The 22,124-nt window shown below is 48.2% G+C and overlaps 1 protein-coding gene across 2 annotated transcripts; it reads left to right on the forward strand.

Moving 5' to 3' along the window:
* Positions 1 to 1,734: 1,734 nt before the first annotated feature.
* On the forward strand, positions 1,735 to 21,408 carry RMDN3 (regulator of microtubule dynamics 3). Of its 2 annotated transcripts, none has more exons than XM_070425057.1 (13): positions 1,735 to 1,822; positions 2,118 to 2,302; positions 4,655 to 4,847; positions 5,634 to 5,777; positions 12,745 to 13,030; positions 13,658 to 13,760; positions 17,544 to 17,604; positions 19,327 to 19,402; positions 19,551 to 19,628; positions 19,851 to 19,949; positions 20,199 to 20,252; positions 20,396 to 20,476; positions 20,718 to 21,408. In XM_070425057.1, the coding sequence occupies exons 2-13, from the start codon at positions 2,125 to 2,127 to the stop codon at positions 20,769 to 20,771; spliced, it is 1,407 nt and encodes a 468-aa protein (XP_070281158.1). In that variant the 5' UTR covers positions 1,735 to 1,822; positions 2,118 to 2,124; the 3' UTR covers positions 20,772 to 21,408. The 2 variants fall into 2 exon arrangements, with proteins under 2 accessions (XP_070281158.1, XP_070281165.1); XM_070425064.1 differs by having other exon boundaries at positions 1,764 to 1,822; positions 2,215 to 2,302.
* The last annotated feature ends 716 nt before the right edge of the window (positions 21,409 to 22,124 follow it).

A 22,124-nucleotide genomic window follows, 5' to 3' on the forward strand; every position in this document is an offset into this window, starting at 1 on the left:
GTGAAAGACAAAGAACGTCCAGGTCAACTGAAAAAGTTTGAAGACCAACAATTACAAGCATTATTGGATGAAGATGCGTGTCAAACTCAAAAACAACTTGCAGAAAGATTAAACGTTGCTCAGCAAACAAATTTCAATCATTTACAAGCAATGGGAAAGATTTTAAAGGAAGGAAAATGGGTGCCACATCAACTGAACGAAAGACAAATGGAAAACCGAAAAGTCATCAGTAAAGTGTTGCTTCAATGGCACGAAAGAAAGTCTTTTTTGCACCGAATTGTGACTGGCAATGAAAAGTAAATTTATTTTGAGAATCCCAAATGCACAAAATCATGGGTTGATCCAGGTCAACCATCAACATCGACTGCAAGGCCAAATCGCTTCAGAAAGAAGACAATGCTCTGCATTTGGTAGGATCAGGAAGGCGTGGTGTATTATGAGCTTCTAAAATCAGGTGAAACCATTAATACTGATCACTACCGACAACAAATAATCAATTTGAACCACACTTTGATCGTGAAACGATCAAATGGGCCAGAAGACACAGCAAAGTAATTTTGCTTCATGATGACGCACCATCACACACTTCAAAACCAGTTAAAGACACGTGAAAAGATCTTGCCTGGGAAGTATTAACCCACCTGCCGTATTCACCAGACCTTGCTCCTTCAGATTATCACTTGTTCCGATCGATGGCACATGCACTTTCTGAGAAGCACTTCAAAACGTATGAAGAAGTGGAAAATTGGGTCTCGGAATGGTCTGCCTCAAAACAAGAAAAGTTCTATTGGGACAGTATCCACACATTACCTGAAATATAATTTCAGGGGAAATGTGTAGCTAGTGATGAACATTACTTTGAATAAAGCACTTTTGATGTTTTTCTTGAAATTACCGTGTTTTCTTTGATTACAAAATCTTCACTATTAACCGGTTAATGGTTGATCCGCATTATTAACCGGTTAATAATACGATTAACTATTAACCGGTTAATAATGCGGATTTTGTAATCAAAGAGCAAGGTAAGAGTTTTTAAGAAGTTGGCCCTGGGGACTCAGAGGCACCTTTTGTGGCCAACCAATAGTTTACATGTTCTAAGTTGAACTGCGAAAAGCGCTATTGTCTAGTGTTTAGCAAATGGTTTGAATAAAAATGCATAAATAATAAGCCGAAATAAATGGAGTCGGAGTTACGACAGACTGTCAAGAACAGGTGAGGAGGGGATGGCGTTTTTCAGGTAGAGAATGGGTAATTCAGGCAGAAGCAACAGCAGACGCGAAGGTAGAAAGACCTCCCGGGAACAGCAGGTGTGACCGGAGAGAAATGGTAACTCAGCGGGCAGACCGCAGGGTTTCTGCTTGAGCATCGACCCCAGTAAGTCAGCGTCCGCCTCTCGCTCGGACTCAGCGCCCCCTTTCCTGCCGCTCTGCGGGCCCCGCCCCTCGAGCGCACTGTGGCCCCGCCCCTCGGGCGCACTGTGGCCCCGCCCCTCGGGCGCACTGTGGCACCGCCCCTCGGGCGCACTGTGGCACCGCCCCTCGGGCGCACTGTGGCACCGCCCCTCGGGCGCACTGTGGCACCGCCCCTGGGAAAAACTTGGGCGGGAGGCGCAGCCCAGTGCGGTCATCTCACGGCGCCTTCCTAACCGCGAGCAGGGGCAGATGGCGCCGCTTAATGACGTCACGATCATTGACAGCGTGAGGCGGAGGCGACTGCTGCCAGGGTGCTGAGCGGCCCGGTGAGGGTCTAAGTTTCTTTCCTGCAAGGCCAGGCCCCTTCAGAGGGCGCGGGGGCGGCCAGGCGTTTGCGGCCAGGGCGGCGGGTGAGTGATCTGCGGGTCCTGAGGCTGGAGCGGAGGGTGTGGAAGCCCAGGAACCTGACTCGGGACCAGGGCTAGGGGGCGTGTTGGAGGGGAGGCTGCTTCCACGCTGTGTGAGAGGCGCGGCAGTCGGCTCGGGGCTGGCGGAAGTCTTAGGGTCCAGGCTGGGGTGAGGGTAATTGGGCGCTCAGGGTCTGGGTGTGGAGCTATCTCCAGGGGTTCGGCGTGGGGTGGGTGGCCCACGCTCACGAACCTCTCCCCCCGCCCGCCTGCTCGCGGCGGCTCCCGCGGGCTGCAGGTGCATCATGCCTCGCCTGGGCAGCGCCCGCTCCGGGCTGGGACTGCTGCTGGGCACCGCCGCGGGCCTCGGATTCCTGTACGCCCTGTACCGACAGCGGTGGAAACGGACCCGGCGCCATGGCCAGAACCAACTCCTGCCCAACTCCCTGGACGTCACGCAGACTTCAGGGCCCAGACGCCAGGGTAGGAGCCGGTCCTCTGAGGCCGCAGTCACGGCTGGTGGATGGGCCTGGGATGCAGCCTGTCCTAGCAGAGCCTATGGGACGGGACAGCGGGGGCGGGTGCCTGAGAGTTTCACCTTCTTGGAAAGCTTATTGAAAAGGAAAGCATTCTCCCTCTTCTGTACTCTTTCCCCTGTAATCCCGGGAAAGTATATCGTGAAAAGGCTGCTTAGCTTTCACTTTTGGTTTTGGCCACAGTGGTGTTACATATACATATTAAAGACACTTGCTAGTGTTGGGTGAGGTGTTTAATAAGTAGAGGAAGAGTTCAAAAGAAAGCAAAAGGAAAAACAAGTCTTGTAGGAATTAAAAGTCCGGAGGCTTACGTGTTAAATTACATATTAGAATGTAGGGATCTTAGAGACTACCTAGTCCAAGTGTTTTTATCCTTCTTATGATGAAATCAAGATTAAGAAAGATTGTGTAACTTTCCCGAGGTTGTCACAGCAAGAGGCAGGATTGGGCCTGGTCACCCAGTCCCATGAACTTCACATGCCATGGGCTGCGAGTGAGCTTACTTGCAATGAAGCTGAGTATGGGTGGAAGCAGCCACAGCTGGAATGGGTAGTGCTTTCAGTTTTGCAAAACTTTCATGTTAAATTAATTCATTTGAGCAAAGGGCTGGTTCAAACCTCATGTTCCTGTAATAGTGGAGTTTTCAGCGAGTCTCACCCCATGTTAATTGGAAATGAGTTTTTCTCTGATAACCAAATGCCAAGTGGTTTAGAAAATTTAGTTTTAGAAGAGTCGTCAAAGAATTATCATTTAAAAAATATATTTTTATTGATTTCAGAGAGGAAGGGAGAGAGATAGAAACAATGAAGAGAAAGAAATCATTGATCAGCTGCCTCCTATACCAGGGATCCCTGAAACCCAGGCATGTGCCCTGACCAGGAATTGAAGTGTCACCTCCTGGTTCATAGGTTGACGCTCAATCCCTGAGCCACACCTGCTGGGCAAGAGTTATCATTTTAAATTGTAACGTTTGTCAGCATTTTATAACCTGATAGTAATCTAATGTATGCTGGTCTTTCCTTCATTTTCCTTGTGTTTTGTAATTTCTCAGCAGTAGTGGTCTGCTGAGGTTGGGAGAAAGTGGCTCTGTTCCCAGGGACCGTCTTGTCTCCAGTCTTGAGTACTGTTGGATGTGTATTGTAATCTGGCCTAGACTGTTACTAGATTTAACGGAGTTGTGCTTCCTGGACTGTGGGTTCTGCCTCCCTCGTTTCTTTCCTGTTTTTACATTTTTCAGCAAAATTGCCTTAGGTAGTAGCTCTCCGTTTACTAGCATTTACTGTTGGAGTTTATGTAGAGCTCAAGTCAGATCTTGATAATACTGTTTTTCCAATGTCTTTTTTGAAATTAAATCTTTACTGTTGAGAGTGTTATAGATGTCCCTCTTTCCCCCTCACTCCCCCCTCCACCAGCTTCCCGCCCTCCAACTTTTTTGATGGGCTTTTCCCACTGTACCTTTCCTCTTTGCCCCTCTCTGATGACAGTAAAAGAAGTTCTTGAAAGGAGCTGTGTTCTTTGCTATTCTCTGTGAAGTGAAAGATCAGAATTTGAGTGAACTCAATTTTAGTTTTGCTGTGTGGTTGGTATTGACAGATATTTGGGCATTATATGCAGGCATACCTCATTTTATTGTGCTTTGCTCTATAGTGCTTCACAGACATTGCATTCCCCCCACCCCCAAATCTTCATTAGCAAAATATTACGACTCACTTTATTGTGAAATTTGATTTATTGCAGTCGCCTGGAACCAAACCCGCAATGTCTCCGAGCTTTGCCTGTAGTCAGATACAGGTTTTTCTTTCAGTTTAGCAGGGCAACTGTCCTGACTTTGAGGAATCTAACTCTTGCAAGCATTTTATTTTATATTTATTTTTTCGTGCAAGCATTTTATATCATCTGGCCTGGTGTGTTATCCTGCCACAGGTTGGTGTGGGAGGGTCCTGGAACAGAGGGCTCTTGTTTATGGATCAGGACCTTGATTTTTTTTTATATATATTTTATTGATTTTATACAGAGAAGAAGGGAGAGGGATAGAGAGTTAGAAACATCGATGAGAGAGATCCATCAGCTGCCTCTTGCACACCCCCCAGTAGGGATGTGCCCACAACCAAGGTACATGCCCTTGACCGGAATCGAACCTGGGACCCTTCAGTCTGCAGGCCGATGCGTTATCCACTGAGCCAAACCGGTTCGGCAGGACCTTGATGTTTTTTCTGGATAATTACTTGAGACTTCAGCTGTGAACATATGCCTTCACTATGTCCCATGGACATCATGTCTCCTGTCCTCCTTCCTTCAGTGAGGTCATTGCGAGCGGTCCCAGGGGAGGCTGGAGATGCTGCGGTGCTGCCCAGCCTTCCACCAGAAGGGCAGGAGATGGTGCTGGATCGCCTGGACTTCGTGCTGACCAGTCTGGTGGCGCTGCGGCGGGAGGTAGAGGAGCTGAGGAGCAGCCTGCAGGGGCTTGCTGGGCAGATTGTCGGAGAGTTCCGGTGAGTAATCAGCCTCCTCTCCTGCCTTGCCCCCAGCCTCTACACTTTTTCAGCTGAGCTGTGTTCTGGCCTTCACTGTCTGTCTCCAAGGAGGAAGCCAGCTTTATAGCTCCTCACCTAGTTGGCAGGGAAGCTGGCCTTGCTGCCAGCAAGTTCCTTGCTGCTTTTGGGCCTTTGTAATCTGTTGTAGCAGCTGAAACGCTTTGTTCGGACTAACCTGGTCTGCCCTGGTCTATCCGGAGAGCTGCCCTTGTTCTCTTGAGTGTAGAAACCCAGGATTTTCTTAAAATATATGTTCTTTTTTTAAAAAATATATTTTATTGATTTTTTACAGAGAGGAAGGGAGAGAGACAGAGAGTTAGAAACATCGATGAGAGAGAACCATCGATCAGCCGCCTCCTGCACATCTCCCACTGGGGATGTGCCCGCAACCCAGGTACATGCCCTTGACCGGAATCGAACCTGGGACCTTTCAGTCCGCAGGCCGACGCTCTATCCACTGAGCCAAACCGGTTTCGGCTGTTCTTAATTTATTGGTTTTAGAGAGGGGAGGAAGGGGAGAGAGAACGAGAGAAAAACATTGATTTGTTCAACTTATTCATGCATTCATGAATGACCACCCGTGACCTTGGTGTGCCAGATGACATCTAACCAACTGAGCGACCTGGCCAGGGCCGGGACCCAGGATTTTCTCTGCTCTTGGCCCCTTAACGAGGTGCAGTAGTAAGAGGCTCCCTCATGGTGAGGGAAAGAGGCTGGGTGGGCCTAAGCCACCGTGCTTTTCAGATCCCACATGGAAGAGAACCAGAGAGTGGCTCGGCGGCGAAGGTTCCCGTTTGCCCGAGAGAGGAGTGACTCCACTGGCTCCAGCTCTGTCTACTTCACAGCCACCTCGGGAGGCACGTTCACAGATGCGGAGAGCGAAGGCGGGTAAGGCCTCTCTCCTGGAGGCAGCTGTGGCTCCAGCCAGGTTACATGTTGTGAAAGCAATGCTTACCAATGGAAAATTCACACCAAGCTGCCAGAAATAATTTTTGGAACAAAGTAAGGGTATGAATCGGGTGGGGGATGTCTGGCCCGTGGGCTGTATAAGGCCCATGAAATCATGTGGTCTGGCCCTGCCAAGGCATTAGGGGTGAGTTAAGCAATGTTTGGCCGAAGATAGCAGGCTAACTTTTAAGTTGATAATTTCGTATGGCCTGTGAATGATGTTATAAATATCCAAATAGTCCCTAGCAGAAAAAGGTTCCCCACCCCTGGTATAAACAAATACAGAACAGTTGAAATAAGAAAAACCATCCACCTTATGTCATCCAGGCAAATAGAAATGTTAACAATGGTTACTGCTTGCATCTGTTATTTTCCTCTGAGTAGGTTTGTTTTTTACATTGTTATTGTATGTTTTTTATTTATATTTTTCTCTATAATATTACCAACTTTTGTTTTATTAATCCTCACCCGAGGATATTTTTCCATTGCTTTTCAGAGAGAGTGGAAGGGAGAGAGGGACAAAGAGAAACATCAGTGTGAGAGAGACACATGGACTGGCTGCCTCACACACGCCCTGACCGGGGCCAAACCTGCAACCCATTATGTGCACTTGGCCGGAATCAAACCCGAAACCCTTCCCATGACCCTTTAGTGCACAGGCCAATGCTCTAGCCCAGCGGTTCTCAACCTGTGGGTCGAGACCCCTTTGGCGGTCAAATGACCACCCTTTCACAGGGGTCGCCTAAGACCATCCTGCGTATCAGATATTTACATTATGATTCATAACAGTAGCAACGTTACAGTTATGAAGTAGCAACGAAAATAATTTTATGGTTGGGTCACAACATGAGAACTGTATTTAAAGGGCCAGAAGGTTGAGAACCACTGCTCCTGCCATTTAGCAACACGAATTGAGCATTTTCCTGTGTTATCACAAGAACTCTGCTTCCTTCCCTGAGTGTGCTCCCCTTCCCCTGGATACACTCCTCTTCCCACGGGAGAGGCTGGCTTCCTTGTCAGCTTTCAGGTGGGAGGTGACTGTCCGAGTAATTGGTGGGCCAGCAAGTCTGACCACAGGCCTGGCCGGGAGAGGTGGCAGCAGGCAGGCATCTCGTGGGCAGCCTCCAACGTCGGTCAGGCTGGAGCTTTTGATTTGAAACCACAAGTGCCACTTTGAAACTTTGGTCCCAAGCAAGAAGTCTGGATGAGCACCTTTGTTGTAACGCCTGATGCTGTCCTGGCGGCATCGGCCCTTGTTTGCTGCTCAGCTCCAGCGATCCGGGTAGTGTGCGCGGTCTAGAGGCTGACCTCTCTTCCTCCTCGAGAAAAAGATTGGCGCAGAGAATACTCAAGCCTCTCTTGGGTCAGGATGTCGGATTTAGCTATAAACAGGCCATTCAGGGGGACTTTGCAGCACTCTCTTTAGCTGAAACACATTATAGTATTAAGTACTGGTTATTCGTTCTCTGTGACAGGCATGGTACTAAGCACTTTGGAGGTATTTTCTGACTTAATCCTCACAAGAATCCTATGGAGTAGATGCTGCTTTTCTGTTTCTCAGAGCAGACTTGAGGCTTGGCCAGGTGTGATGCCTTGCCCAGGGTTGTACAACTGCCAGGTCCAGGGTTAGCTGGCTCATCTGCAGAGGTGTGAGGGTCTGTGATCTGAGGTACGGCTTGGTCGTCAGGGCACAGAAGGGCCTTCACGGGAAGACGGGTCCCATGCAGCCCTGGGAGTTCCTCCCATGGACTAAGCTGCCACAGCTCACTGCCCACAGGAGTACAGTGTGTTCAGTACATCTCACTCAAGAGATTTCAGCGTTGTTTGGGCCATTCTCCTGCCTTTACTCTTTGGCTTTCTAAGAGAATTAAGAATAGTATTACTCTCTTTTTCCACGTCACTGCCATTGGACACTGGTGCTGGATTTGATTATTGCTCAGATGCCTTTTGAAACAAGTGAAGTCTTTCCTTGGCTGGTGTGGCTTAGTTGGTTGGAGCATTGTCCCATACACCGAAAGGCGGCTTTGCTTCCGGGTCAGGGCACATACCCAGGTTACAAGTTCTATCCCAGGTTGGAGCACCTGGGGAAGGCAACTGATCTGTGTTTCTCTTTCACATGGGTGTTTCTCTCTCTCACTCTGTCCCCCCTTCCTCTCTCTAAAAATTAATAAAAGAAAGAAGCAAGTCTTAGTAGAACTTTAGTCCTCCATTCATGGCTACTGATGCCTGGGTTGTCTGTGTTCAGTTTACCTAATAACTCTGGGCTGAGAGCTTCCGGTGGGCTGTTTTAGAGGAGGGGCAGAAAGGGACTATTTGACATAAAGGAACATCTGGATTGAAAGGACAGAGTGGTTGCTAATGGACCCTGAGACTTAAGAGCATCTTTATGCACCCAAGGAAGCAGGTCACGTGGGTGGGGAACTAATGTTGAGCTTTGTCAGAGGTAGAACAGGAGAGGTCACAGATTTGCCCAAGATCAGGATGGAGAACTCAGGCCTTTGATGATTTCTAAGGAGTTCAACAAACTTCTGCTTAACCAGGGAAGCTTGTGGGTGCTCACTGGGGCCCCCGTAAGGGGCAGGACAGGACAGGCCTTCCAGCCGCCTGTGATGGGATGAGAGGAAGGGTGGCTTTCTTAATTATAGCTCCAGCGGCTCAGCCCCACGACTGACCGTGTGACGTGTGGAAGCGAATGGGGTGTGTGAAGCAAGACTCTGGTTTAGCTGGCTGCCATCTGGGGCAGTGGCCATAGTGAGTCATTATTTTGCCATGGTCACTGCCATATAGGTCAAGGGGAAGTTATGGGAGACCTCAAACTCTGGAATGACTTTGAACATGTGGGTCCGGGGCAAGGAGTACCTGTTTGAGGGATGAAAGGATAAGAATATCTGATGGGCTACTCCAGTCCCCTGGAAGCTGCAGTACCCTTCATTCCCCAAATAAGTCAGTAACTTTGAGTCCCAGAGGACTGACTGAATGTGGCAGAGGCAGAGTCACTGTGTGGGTCCGTGGGCTTGTTCCCTGAGCATTGGAGCAAACACAGCTTTCGTTCCCCCCTGTAAAAACCAGACTCGCCCTGAAACACCAGCCCTCCAGCAAGCCTTCAGGCATCCCAGCCCAGAGGGACTGCCTCCCATCTCATCTCCTTTGGCATTTACCACCTCATTTAGGCTGGTGTTATCTCACTCCACTGGGAGGTCCCAGGGTCAGAATCCACACCTGCTTGTCTTTGAATGCTTCAGCTCGGCCCTCTCATGGGGCTTAGGAGTTCAAGGAAAGAACTTAATTGCCAGGAGGAAGACATGTGTAACAGTCCTTGATCACTCAAGGAGTAGGATAGCTCTGGGCTCCCTGCTCCCAGGGAGCCTTGGGTTCTCGGCCCCCTGTGGGGACAGTGTTCCGCCTGAGTGTAGAGATCCCAATGGCCTTTCCAGAGGTCTCTGCCAGTCCCTTGCTGACCTCAAAGCTCCCTGGCATATTCAAGAAGAGGGCCACCCCCCTCTCTCGTGGATTTCTGCTAGGGTTGGGATGGTGGTCCAAGGGGTGTGAGAGCATGTGATGTAGGGACGGCAGCCCATGTAGCTCTGGCACGTGATCCTCTCTCAAACCCTGGAAGCCCATGGGGCTGAGGTCAGTGCTCACTCAGCAAGTGTCTGCCTGTCCACTGTGTGCCAGGCAGCAGGTTTGCAAATTAGCGAGGCAGAGCTCCTCAAAGTGGGGCTGAGGTGCAGTAAAAGGCCTCCTCATGTGCCAGCCTTGCTGGAGCCTCCCTGCCTCAGAGGCCCCACCACCTCTCAGTTGGTGGCAAAAAGGCCCCTCCTTACCTCTTTCTCCTTAGCCTTTAGGACCCAGAGGGATCACAAATTGTAGGACTTTTCCTCCTGGCTCAGCTCCCTGGAGACTGTTGATGCCTGTGCTCTAGCATAAGAGCAGGGGTCCCTCCTGGGAGACTCCTGATTGGCCGAGACAGCCTTCAATCCAGCAGGGAATGGGGTCTCCCCTTCTTTCTAGCAACTGGAGTTGATGAGACTCAAGTTCTCCCCCAGATAACCATTCACCCATTTGCCGTTGGGCCTGGCCGGGCTGAGTAGGGGAGGTTATTGTCCAGGCCCCATGAGTCGTTGGGTTTCTCTCGGATGCCCCTGTGCGGCCGCACTCATCACCACTCAGGTTGATTGTGAAATCTGATGCCACTTTGCCTTGTCCCTTTAATTTCTCAAGTTTTTCCTGCAAATTGCTAGAGGAGAAAGATGTTTGGCAAGTTCTTAAAAAGCAGGGTGAAGTTGTCAGTTCCCATGGTAGATGTTACTAGGGCCCCTTTGTTAGCGGATTCTGGAAGCTCCTCTATAAAGCAGTCAGCATGGATTGCTCACCTGGTGCTTTCTGGATGGAACCTGCCCCCTTACCGCGTCTGGCTTTCTGGCCTACAGCGTTCAGCCCACCTCTCTCCTTCAGCTCTGTTTTGCTCCAGCAATAGGGACCTTTCATTCCAGGATGGAGGAAGGTTACCTCCTGAAGGTCCTCTCTATGCTTCAGAGCCGCGTGGCTTGTCAAACCTGCTTTTCCTTCAGCTCCGTCCAGAGGCCTCTCTGGTGTCTGATTCTGGCCTCTGGAAGCCTTACCTTCTCCCCTGCTGTTTCTGTCTGATTCAGTCGGCAGTTAGGAAACACCCTAATCAGCTGCTGGTACAGGCCAACATCTGAGAGAAACCTGGCTTCCTGCTCAGTGGGGAATCGAGGTTGGGGCTCCCTGGCTTATGGTGGCCCAGAGATACCTTCCCAGGGGGTTCTGCTTGCATCTTCCTTCTCTCCTGCTTCTACCTGCAAACGGCCCTCACCCCACCTCTAGCAGTTGCAAAGGTTTCCAAGGGCTATTCCTGTTGTAGTTTAGGTTTGCTGGCTGGCTTGGATAGAGGCACACATTGAATTGAGAAAGAAAATGTGGATATCTGTAGCTGCCCATGCCTCAGAGCCTGGCACCCACCCACGCTGGTTCTGACAGATGCCTTTGGCTGATAAAGCAAAAAAGATCCACAAACCCTGAGCCTGGTGCGCCATCTAGCTCAGGAGATCAGCTCCACCTACATGAAAGTTTTTATCTTTATTTAAAAAATTATTTATTTGATTTGAGAGAGAGAGAGAAAGATCAATTTGTTGTTCCACTTATTTATGCATTCATTTGGTTGATTCTTGTATGTGCCCTGACTGGGGATTGAACCCATAACTTTGGTGTACTTCTACAACACTCTAACCAAATGAGCTACCCGGCCAGGGCTAAAGTTTTAATCTTAAACATTCATTTATTTTTTATTTATAAGAATATAGTGTGGCTCTGTGGTTAGAGCACTGGCCCACACACCAGAGGGTCGAGGGTTCGATTCCAGGTCAAGAGCATGTATCTGGGTTGCAGGCTTGATCCCCAGCCCCAGCTTGGGGCCTGTGTGGGAGACAACCAATCGATGTATCTCTCTCACATTGATGTTTCTCTGTTTCTCCCTCTCCCTTCCACTCTCTCTAAAAGTCCATGGAAGAACATGCTTGGGTGAATATTAACAAAACAAAACAAAACAAAACAAATAAAAAAAAGAGAGAATCATTTTGTTTGGTATTTGTGTGCCCTCAATTCATCAACTGTTGCCGGTTTTGTACTATAAACTTTATGTATCCCCATAAAAAAGTCTAGTGGATAAATTTTCTTTGTTCAAAGCTTAAATTGGCTTCACCCATTATTTCAAATCAGTTAAACCTAAAAAGCAGTGAAAAGTAAGTGAGTTATCAGCTGTTAAATTGTGTATACATGTTTTGGGATACCCTGCATATGCTCATTAAAGCAATCATACTACCTGCAGACTGAAGGGTCCCAGGTTCAATTCTGGTCAAGGGCACATGCCCAGGTTGTGGGCTTGATCCCCAGTAAGGGGCGTGCAGGAGGCAGCCGATCAATGATTCTTTCTCCTCATTGATGTTTCTGTCTCTCTCTCCCTCTCCCTTCCTCTCTGAAATCAATAAAAATATATTAAAAAATAAAAATAAACAAAAGATAGAAAAATAATTTCCTTAAAAATTTGTTAAAATCCTCACCTCCTCACCTGAGAATATGTGGTGTGTGTATGTGTGTGTGTGTGTGTGTGTGAGAGAGAGAGAGAGAATCCTCAACTGAGGATATTTTTTCCTTTTTTTTTAGAGAGTGGAAGGGGGAGGGAGGGAAGGGAGAAAGGGAGGACGGGTGGGCGGGCGGGAGATAGAGTGAGAAACATTGATGTGGAAGAGACAGACACATTGATTGGTTGCCTCCTGCATGTTCCCTGACTAGGGCCTGGGATTGACACGCAACCCAGGTATATGCCCTTGACAGGGAGTCAAACCCTTGACCCTTCAGGGCTTGGGCCCACACTCTACCACTTAGCCACACTGGCCAGGGCCCCAAGGATGTTTTTATTGATTTTTTTGGAGAGAGAGAGGAAGGAGGAGAGAGAAAAACATACATTGGTTGCCTCCAGTGGGATGAAGCTCCAAACAACTAAGCCACCCAGACAGGTCAAAAATTTCCTTTTAATTCGACTGGCAACATTTGGTACAGACCTTTCTGGGCTTTTTGTTTTTCTCTATTTCCTGGCAGACTGGATAGTAGCTAAACAGGGGGCTCTGGTAATGGCCCCAGACGGTCACAGCGCCTCCGGAGTTGGCCACTCTTCTCCCAAATCATTCCCCAGCCCATAGTCCCCACAGAAGCTTTCTTGAGAGGACTAGTTTTTGCTTAGACCTCTAAAGAAAGTGGGGTATGGTTCTTATTTGGTTTTCTGGACAGTGTCATGGAGAGCCTCTCTTTGTGGGTAAGGGACAGACCTCGGGCTCTAAGGCTGATGATCCCCTCCTTTGACGCTGTAACTTACATTTCTCTGCCACAGTTACACAACAGCTAATGCCGAGTCTGACTATGAGCGGGAATCTGACAGGGAGAGTGAAGACGGGGAAGATGAAGTGAGCTGTGAGACCGTGAAGATGGGGAGAAAGGATTCTCTGGACCTGGAGGCAGAGGTGGCTTCAGGCCCAGTTCCCAGAGCCCTGGAGGCTGAAGGCTCCCCTGGCCTGGAGGACGTGCTGCCCCTCCTGCTGCAGGCTGACGAGCTGCACCAGGGCGGTGAGCAGAGCAAGCGGGAGGGCTTCCAGCTGCTGCTCAACAACAAGCTAGCGGTGAGGCCCCAGCTGCTGTCTGTCCTCCCCTCCCTCCCTCCCTCCCTCCCTGCTGATCCCTGCTGACTCCTAGGGAATGAGAGCAGGCCCTGTGGTTACTGACCCTGCAAGGTGACAACGGGAAGGAAAATGGGGGTGAGATGGCTGGTGCCGCACCCCCCCCCCCCCCCCCCCAGGACTGCACATCCTCTTCCAAGGGGCTACATGCGGCTCTGGGCGCCTAGGTTTATGCCTGCTCCAGAGCTTCATCCTGAGGGCAGGTCTCTGCCTCCTATTTTTAGGGCAAGAGCTCCACCCTCAGTAGAGGGAGATGTGGAGAGAACTGGAATGTCCTTTTATTTCCCTTGAGGCAGAGCCCAAGCTGCCTATTGCACTTGAAGGTTCCAATGGCAATTCCCTTTTCCTCAGGTTCACTGCAGAACTGATGCTCACTCGAGTGAAAATGCCCCAAAGTTAGCCCAAGAAAAGGGAGGTCATATGGGGGTGGAGGGCCATGCATAAAACTGCTGTAATGTCAGTGGGCATCTAACACACTAGCGTGCATGCTCCAGTGTAGGGTGTGGGAAGGCCAGAGCCCCCGTTCTCCGAGGGAAGAAGGGCCTCCATCCCTCTCTATTTGGTCTGTAGTATGGAAGCCGGCAGGACTTTCTCTGGCGCCTGGCCCGGGCCTACAGCGACATGTGTGAGCTCGCGGAGGAGGTGAGCGAGAAGAAGTCATATGCTCAAAATGGTGAGTGCTGAAAGGTTCCTGGTGAGAAGGTGACTGACGGTGGGGGTGGAGCCAGCCCACCTGCCTGGGGTCCAGAGGAACCACCAAGATGCAGGCTGTCAGGGCAGTTGTGGCTCAGTTACTCACTAGGAACAAACTCGGGCTCCCAGGATCCTCTGCTTCCTGACACAGAGAACAGTGCTCTTCTGCACATCGCTGTGATCTGAGCATGTCACCAGTGCATGTTTTGAGGAGTACTAGTATCCTTTCAGCCCAATTCTTTTTCTCCCCAAACACAAAGGAGGGCAGAATCTTCTTTCTTAATCTGAAGAGGTTTTTTGCTGCAATTTAGGAATCTGGTTTCAGTTATGGAGTGTGAGGCAGTTCTAAGAATATGAGTGGAGTATATTTGGTGAGCACCTGTGAGTAGCAGTTTGGGAGAATACTGCCAGGTTAGAAGTCCCTGGGATCTATTTAGCAAATCTATTGCCAAATCTGTGCTCTGGGGTGTATGTGGCTCAGGGTTCGTCCTTCCCTATCACTGAGAATCCTGGGACTTTAAAAAGCGACTGGCCCAGCACTAGCCGGTTTGGGTCAGTGGTTAGAGTCGACCTGTTGACCAAAAGGTCCTGGTTTTGATTCCGGTCAAGGGCATGTGCCTTGGTTGCAGGTTTGACCCCTGGAGGCAACCAATTGATGTCTTCTTTATCTTTCCTCTTCCCTTTCACTCTTTAAAAATAATGGGGAAAAAATAACCTTGGTTGAGGATTAACAACAATAAAAAAAGTAAATGGCCCAACCAGAGTGGCTCAGTTGGTTGGAGTTTCGTCCCATGCACTAAGAGGTTATTGGTTCGATTCCCACTGAGGGCACATGCCTGGGTTGTGGCTTCGATTCCTGGTTGGTTGGGGCATGTACAGAAGGCAGCCAATTGGTGTTTCTCTCTCTCTCTCTCTCCCTCTCAAAAAGCAACTGGTTTCATAGGGATGATGATGTGTCCTGCCTCTGTACACACCTAAGTCATGCACCATCAGTGGGCTTCCAGATCTTGTGGTTCAGTTAGTTATCAAAAATTCATGCACCCAGGGGGTCCCTGAGCCAGCCTGCGTCCTCTTGCAGTCTGGGATCCCTCGGGGGATGTCCACCTGCCAGCTTAGGCCCGCTCCCTGGGGGATTGGTCCTAAGCTGGCAGTCAGATATCCCTCTGGCAGCCTGGGAGCCCTTGGGGGATGTCCAACTGTGGCTTAGGCCTGCTCCCTTGCAGCTGCCTCTACAGAAGGGGAATGGCGGGGGCACGCCCTGCCCCTTGCCCACTGGTCTAATTAGCATATTAGCTCTTTATTATGTAGGATGGATTTGTCTACTTTCCCACTTTTATAAATATAGCCTTGCAAATGTTATTGAATCTTTGATAATGTAGAATCTGATAATACCCCAAGTGTTCTAAACATTTGTTTAGGAAGTTGATATAAAAAGAACAGGCCAGCCCTGGCCAGTGTTGCTCAATGGCTGGAACATCAGCCCTCACCCCGAGGAGTCACGGTTCCATCCCAGGCCCCAGTTGGGGTGCATGTGGAAGGCAGCCTGTTGATGTGTCTCTCACATCAATGTTTCTTTCTCACTCTCTGCCCCCCTCCCTCTCTCCCTTCCACTCTAGAAATCAATGGAAAAAAATATCCTCGGGTGAGGTTAACAAATAAACAAAAACAGCTCAATTAAATCAATTGTTCATTGTTATACACCTTCAGAAAAATCCCTGGGAATTTTAACAAAAGGTTCTTAATTATTGTTTGCTTCTTTATTTAAAAAATGTCCTGTTGCCCTAACTGGTTTTGCTCAGTGGATGGAGCGTCGGCCTGTGGACTGAAGGGTCCCAGGTTCGATTCCGGTCAAGGGCATGTACCTTGGTTGCGGGCACATCCCCAGCAGGAGGTGTGCAGGAGGCAGCTGATCGATGTTTCTCTCCCATCGATCTTTCTAACTCTCTATCCCTCTCACTTCCTTCCTGTAAAAAATAAAAAAAAAAATTTTTTTTAAATGTCCTGCTTTCCCATCTAAATTTTAGGTGAGGATTCTGATCAGCGCTTGATATCAACAAGAACCTTTCCTTCCCTTTGGTCATTGTTTAGCTCTTCGTAGGAGCACCCGCACCAGCACAGGCCTGGTTTCCTGAGGTTAGCCTCCTGGACGAGTCTGTTCCTGCTGGAGGTCAGATGGCTATGTAGCATCTTGGAAGGCCCTGCTCTGGGACTCCAGCTTTTTAGGACCATCCTTGCTGGGTCTAAAGTTCTTCGTTTTGTTCTGTCTCTAGAAGCTGGACCACCAGGAGGCAGCCATTCGTTGGGATCTCAGGCAATATCTGTTTACCCCTATGTCTAACCTGGCAGGAACTAGTTCTCATTTTTCACTATTATTTCCTAGTAAGACAGTGCTTTGAAGGGGGCAGAGAGAAATCCCTCAAGAGACAATGTCCCTCATTGGTGGGGGCACTGTTCTTCTGTTTGGAAAGGGATAAGCTACCTTAAAAATGTATTTGTTGCATATCCAACATACCATCATTACTGTCACTTAAGGAGGAAGGAACATTTTTTTTTTTAATTAAATCTTTATTGTTCAGATTATTACATTTGTTCCTCTTTTTTCCCCCCATAACTCCCCTCCTTCCAGCTCCCACCCCACCCTCCACCCTCACTCCCGACCCACTGTGTTCATCCATAGGTGCATGATTTTTGTCCAGTCACTTCCCGCATCTCCCACGCCCCTTTTCCCCCCAAGAATAGTCATTCTATTCCCTTTCTATGTCCCTGATTCTATTATAATCACCAGTTCATTCTGTACATCAGGTTATTTATTCACTTGATTCTTAGATTCATTTGTTGATAGATGCATGTTTGTTGTTCATAATTTGTATCTTTACCTTTTTCTTCTTCTTCCTCTTCTTAAAGGATACCTTTCAGCATTTCATATAATACTGGTTTGGCGGTGATGAACTCCTTTAGCTTTTCCTTATCTGTGAAGCTCTTTATCTGACCTGAGGAAGGAACATTTCAAATAGCCAGCCTACCACCTCAACCATTACTTTAGTTTACTTTCTCCATGTTCCCTTCCAAGCCCTCTCCATTTTAATCAAAGAAGTCCCCTTTTGCAGGGTGCTACTTTCTCCACTGTGTAGGCATGATGTTCCTCATCTGAGGCTCTAGACTTCTTGTCACTTGAGGGGACCCTTGTGACAATTAGACCTCAATTTCTTTGTTAGTCTTGTGCCTAGGAAACTTAAGACTAAATAAGTGAAAGTGGCCTCTGGTCATACGTCAGTCCATTTTGGTTTGGTGAATTTTGGCCTAGAGCTGTGATTCATGTTTTTGGATCATGGATTCTTTTGAGAATTTTATCAAAGCTGTGGACCTTCTCCTCAATAAAATGCACAGATACCTAAAATTTTATACAACTTCAGAGGGATTCATGGATGCCCTGAAGCCTATTACAGACCCCAAATAAAAACCCTCCAGGCTCAGGTTTGTCCGGCAGTTTCGGATTGACTTTGGGTCCTTTTATATTTGAAGTGCTGCAAGCACATCAGTGGGAATTGTAAAAACAAGTTTGCTGGGACAGCTGACGACAGAAATCGGGAAGGTGAGGTGAAGCTACTTGCAGCTTTTCCTTCTGTTCAAGTTCACAACTATTTCTGAGCAAGTCCAGGCCGGATAGGCATTGCTGAGAGCTGGAGCAGCCTTCCGTCCTGAAGCCCCGCCTCGGGCAGTGTGCATGGGAACCCTCATCTACTCTGGATCCTCTGTCCTACAGGAAAAGAAGAAGCGGAGGCCGCTCTGGAGAAGGGGAATGAGAGTGCTGACTGCCACCAATGGTAATAACACCCTGCAGGGTCCCATGAGGAGCCAGTGTGGGTTAGAGAGGAGCGGAGGGGGCGGAGCTCTGTTGTCTCTGTCCTGGCCACAAAGGCATTTGCTAAAAGAACCAGAAGAGGGAGCTCTGGCCTGTAAATCCATCTGCCCCACCCTACCCCCAACTGGGGGCCCTGGGAATTTTTCTTTGGCAGGTGCCTTCAGGATGAGGCAGGGGAGAGTACATCACCCCCCGGCCCCCCCCCCACACACAACCCCCTTAGGGCTTGGAGAATTGAGCAGCTTTGTAAGTAACCCTGGTTATAAGACTTGTGGGTTCTGGGCTCCCCATGGAGGCTGGGACAATTTGCAGCTCCATCTCCTGCACAACCTCCTCTTTCCCCTAGCTGCTATCCCTCGCTGGTGGTGGGCTTTTGCTTCTTTGCTTGGCTCGCATGAGGAAAAGTGGATGTGAGTTTACCTCCAGAAGTTCAGTAGTCAGTATTTAGATCTCAAATATAGCCCTGTTTGTGGTCTCATGTGAGGCAAAGTTCCACCAACTCGTGTCCTGGGGCCTGGTTCCAGCACCTCTGAGTATTAATGAAAATGTTCCTTTCCTACCTCCCCTCTTGCTTTCTGTAGCTCTGTCCTCAGACTGTGAGCTGAGAGAAGCTGTTTCTCTACCGGTAGCTGAGGTAAAGTTTCAGCTTTATCTCAGAGGCCAGGTCATCACTGTTTCTAGGGGGTCATGGGTGCTGATTCCCTGTGGCTCCTGGACTCCCAAGAATGGAAATTGGCTTCATGTTTTCCTAACTATCTTGGGGAACAGCTGTTCGGACTAAACATGGAAATAAGTCTCTGGAAATGTCTGATATTTAGTGAATATATGAAAAAGCAACTTGGGCCTTCAGACACTCATTTAATGTCAACTGTGCTCTGGAAACAATGCTGGAGAAATGGGGTAATGAGACCTTTGTTTTTGAAGACAGAAGATGGAAAGCTGGCTGGCTTTGCTCCCTGGGAGAATGTGAAGGCTGAAATCAGAGGCATTTCTTCCTCTGCTTCTGTTGGTTTCCAAGTTAACATCAGGAATTCCTAGAGCACCTCACCCCAGTCTGATGGTCCTAGAGCAGTTTACTGATGGTAACCTGTGTACTTCCAAGGCATGAGACTTTAGGGCAGGGGTCCTCAAACTTTTTAAACAGGGGGCCAGTTCACTGTCCCTTAGACCGTTGGAGGGCTGGACTATAGTTTTAAAAACTATGAACAAATTCCTATGCACACTGCACATATCTTATTTTGAAGTTAAAAAACAAAACAGGAACAAATACAATATTTGTATTTGCATGTGGCCCGCAGGCCGTAGTTTGAGGACCCCTGCCTTAGGGTCTGCAGGAGATAAAAAGGAATGTACTCAGGTCTAGTATCTTTGATGCTGATGAATAGATAACTGCTTTTTAAGTTTTTATAATACCTATGGCTGTACTCATGATGAGGGGAAATTTGTTGGAGATTTGGACCAAGACCTTGCCTAAATATTAAGTATGAGAGACCCAGCCTTTTTGTACCTAGTATGTATACTTTGGAGAGCCTACCATTGTGTTTACGAAAGAATATGTATTGGGACCACAGGTCTATGAAGCGGAACTACATACAGACAGAAATGAGTTTCTGCTCTAGTGGAGGGTGCAGGGTCTCGGGGAAGCCCCTCCCTGCCTCTGAGCTTGCTGCTGCTTCCCCCTTAGGTATGCAGTGCTTTGTGGTCAGCTGGCTGAGCATGAGGGCATCCAGAAGCGCATCCAGAGTGGCTTTAGCTTCAAGGTGAGGAGAGGCTTCTCTTCTTTCCCTTGTGCTGTCCGTGTTCCCTGCTCATCCTAGCTCCTTGCAGTGTTCCTGCTGCCTCTGTGACTTGCCCCTCTTCCCTTATCAATGCTGGTGTCTGATGTTTATATTTACATTTCCCCCTCAGGAGCACGTGGACAAAGCTCTTGCTCTCCAGCCAGAAAACCCCATGGCTCACTTTCTCCTCGGCAGGTGGTGCTACCAGGTGAGCTAAATTCCAGGCCTTTATATAAGGACCTCCCTGTCCTGTGACACTGATCTCCTTACAGTGAAAAATTGGAAGCTGGGCCTCAGCCTGGCTCAAGTGCCATGTCCTCTGAATGGTCATGTGACTGTAATTGGACCCTGTTTGTTTTCAGTACAGAATATGCAATATTCTGAAAATTCTTGTTAAAACTTTATTCACACCTTGATCTCTTGGTGGCAGGTTGCTCACCTGAGCTGGCTAGAAAAAAAAACGGCTGCAGCCTTATTTGAAAGCCCTCCCAGTGCTACTGTGGAAGAGGCCCTGCAGAGCTTCCTGAAGGTATCAGGGGAGGAAGGAAGGGAGGGGGTGGACAGCAACCAAAACTGCCTGGGTGACCTTGTTTTTCCTAAGGACATTATATTGGGCCTGTTCTATGGGAAAATCAGAACCACCTGGAGAGCTTATAAAAAATATACATTCCCAGACCCACTAAACCAGACTCCAGGGAGGGGCTGAAATCTCTAATATACTTCAGAGCTTGACCTGACTTTGGGAACACTTACTGAAATGCCTTCCTTCCTCCTCCAGGCTGAAGAAATACAGCCAGGATTTTCCAAAGCAGGACGGGTATATATTTCCAAGGTAAACTCACCTATCTTATTTTAACACAGATGAAAAGTATGTATGTTGATAATATTCTGGAAACTCCTGAAAGCACACCTACTTATCCCCTTCCAGTCTCCTGGTGGTATTTCTCTCAGGTTTTCACTGTTGTCTCTTCTCAGTGCTACAGAGAACTAGGAAAAAACTCTGAAGCTAGACAGTGGGTGAAGCTGGCCATGGAGCTGCCAGATGTCACTAGTGAGGTAATGCTTTTAAGAGCTTTTCTAACCCTGGGTTTCATCATTGAGTCATCCCTGGGCCTTTTCAAGAAAAAATCTTCCCTTGAAATCTTATTTTCCTAGAAAAGAGCCTCCACTTCTGCATGTAGGTGTTATGATAACAGAGCTCAGAAAAGAAGTCAAGGGCCCTTCTTCTTGGGTACCAGTGGTTTGGAAAATGTTGGCTTAGATTTTGGGTCCTAGTATTGTTCTCTTGTCTCCCTAGGATTCAGCTTTCCAGAAGGACCTGGAAGAATTGGAAGTCATCTTAGGACACTAACCACATTTCAGTGGCCTTCATGACTTGAGAAATACCACTACTTAAGGGGGATGAGAATCAAGTGTGTCCCCCCCCTTAGACCTTGCTTAGATCAGGAAACTGAGCAAGCCTGGTTAAGGGAGTATCCTGAATCCTGGTCTAACCAGTACCTGCTACCTACCATTCCACTGGTTAATTCCTTAATTAATCTGAAATTGGGGATGCACCTGAGGCCTGGGTTTCTGTTGTATTCTCCCTTAAGTTAATTCTTGAAAAAATCAAGACCTATCCTAGGGCTGAGTGTGGGCAGAGAACTGAAGGCAGCCTTCTAACTGCTGGTAAGATGAAGGAACTTCAAAGAGTCACAGAAACCAAACAGAGAACTTGTACTCTCTAATCTGTCCACTGATTATTCAATCCAAAATTATAAATCACATCCCACAGGGAAGGGTCAGGGCCGTCCATGGGATTGCCCTCTTCTCACCCATCATGCGGATTCTAACTATTCTTGGGCTGAGGGGCTGGACACTTGACTTCTAGTCTTTGCTGCTTTTGGAACAGCAGTGCATAGGCTTATGAGACTATGCAACGATGATCTGAGGAGTTGCCTGGAGTATATTTTGGTACCAACTTAAAAATAAACTAAATTTGATTAGAAGTGATTATGTTCCCCTATGTTTGCTATTAGCTCTGTTGCAGACAAGTAGAAAAATAGCACCGAAGAGTTTAGAATATGCTCTGGTTAGTGCTGTTTCCATGAGAATCCTAGTTATGTCTGAAACGCAGAGAGAGAGCTGATTCTTAGCTTAACAAGGCCTATTCCTACTGAGCAGGTGTTCCCTGACCCATGCATGTTTACTCAGAGCCAGTAGCACAAAGCCTAATGCCACCTACAAGAAAAACGGAGACAAATTTCTAGGTCAGAGGCATTTGCTTACTTTATAGATCCTAAGAGACTGAGATGCTTTTATACAAGGATCAAGCTCTCATTCCACAATCTGTCACGGTGGCTTTATTATACCACCCAGGTTTGTTTTTTTGGTAAAAGAAGACCTCCATTCTTAAAAGCCAGGGGACAGAACTGCTTTTAAAACAAAGCTGCATTAGATTGTATCTCCCTACATATAGCAGGATCGACACAGGCACCAGCAGAGATTTTCACTGCCTTTCCTCCCAATACCAGCTGTGAGGTCCTTTGAAAAGAAAAGGTCTGGTTAAACGCAGTCCTGAGTGGAAGTTTGAAGGGGAAGAAGAGTATCTTGAATCCCTGAAGTAGAATAACTAGGGAACCATCAGACCTCCACAACACGAGACTAACAGAACAAAAACAAAGGCCATAGGACAGCCATGGCATATCCATCTTGTAATAGTCTA

The sequence above is a fragment of the Myotis yumanensis genome, unplaced genomic scaffold (assembly GCF_028538775.1).
Source record: "Myotis yumanensis isolate MYYU_CA2020_CCGP unplaced genomic scaffold, mMyoYum1.0.hap1 SCAF_1, whole genome shotgun sequence".
Classification (NCBI taxonomy): domain Eukaryota; kingdom Metazoa; phylum Chordata; class Mammalia; order Chiroptera; family Vespertilionidae; genus Myotis; species Myotis yumanensis.

Excerpts from the sequence above, each read along its gene's own strand:
- RMDN3 (XM_070425057.1), top strand. The coding sequence starts at position 2,125 with ATGCCTCGCCTGGGCAGCGCCCGCTCCGGGCTGGGACTGCTGCTGGGC. Across the intron at positions 19,403-19,550 it reads AGAGTGGCTTTAGCTTCAAG|GAGCACGTGGACAAAGCTCT; the intron begins GTGAGGAGAGGC and ends TTTCCCCCTCAG. Across the intron at positions 20,477-20,717 it reads TGCCAGATGTCACTAGTGAG|GATTCAGCTTTCCAGAAGGA; the intron begins GTAATGCTTTTA and ends TTGTCTCCCTAG.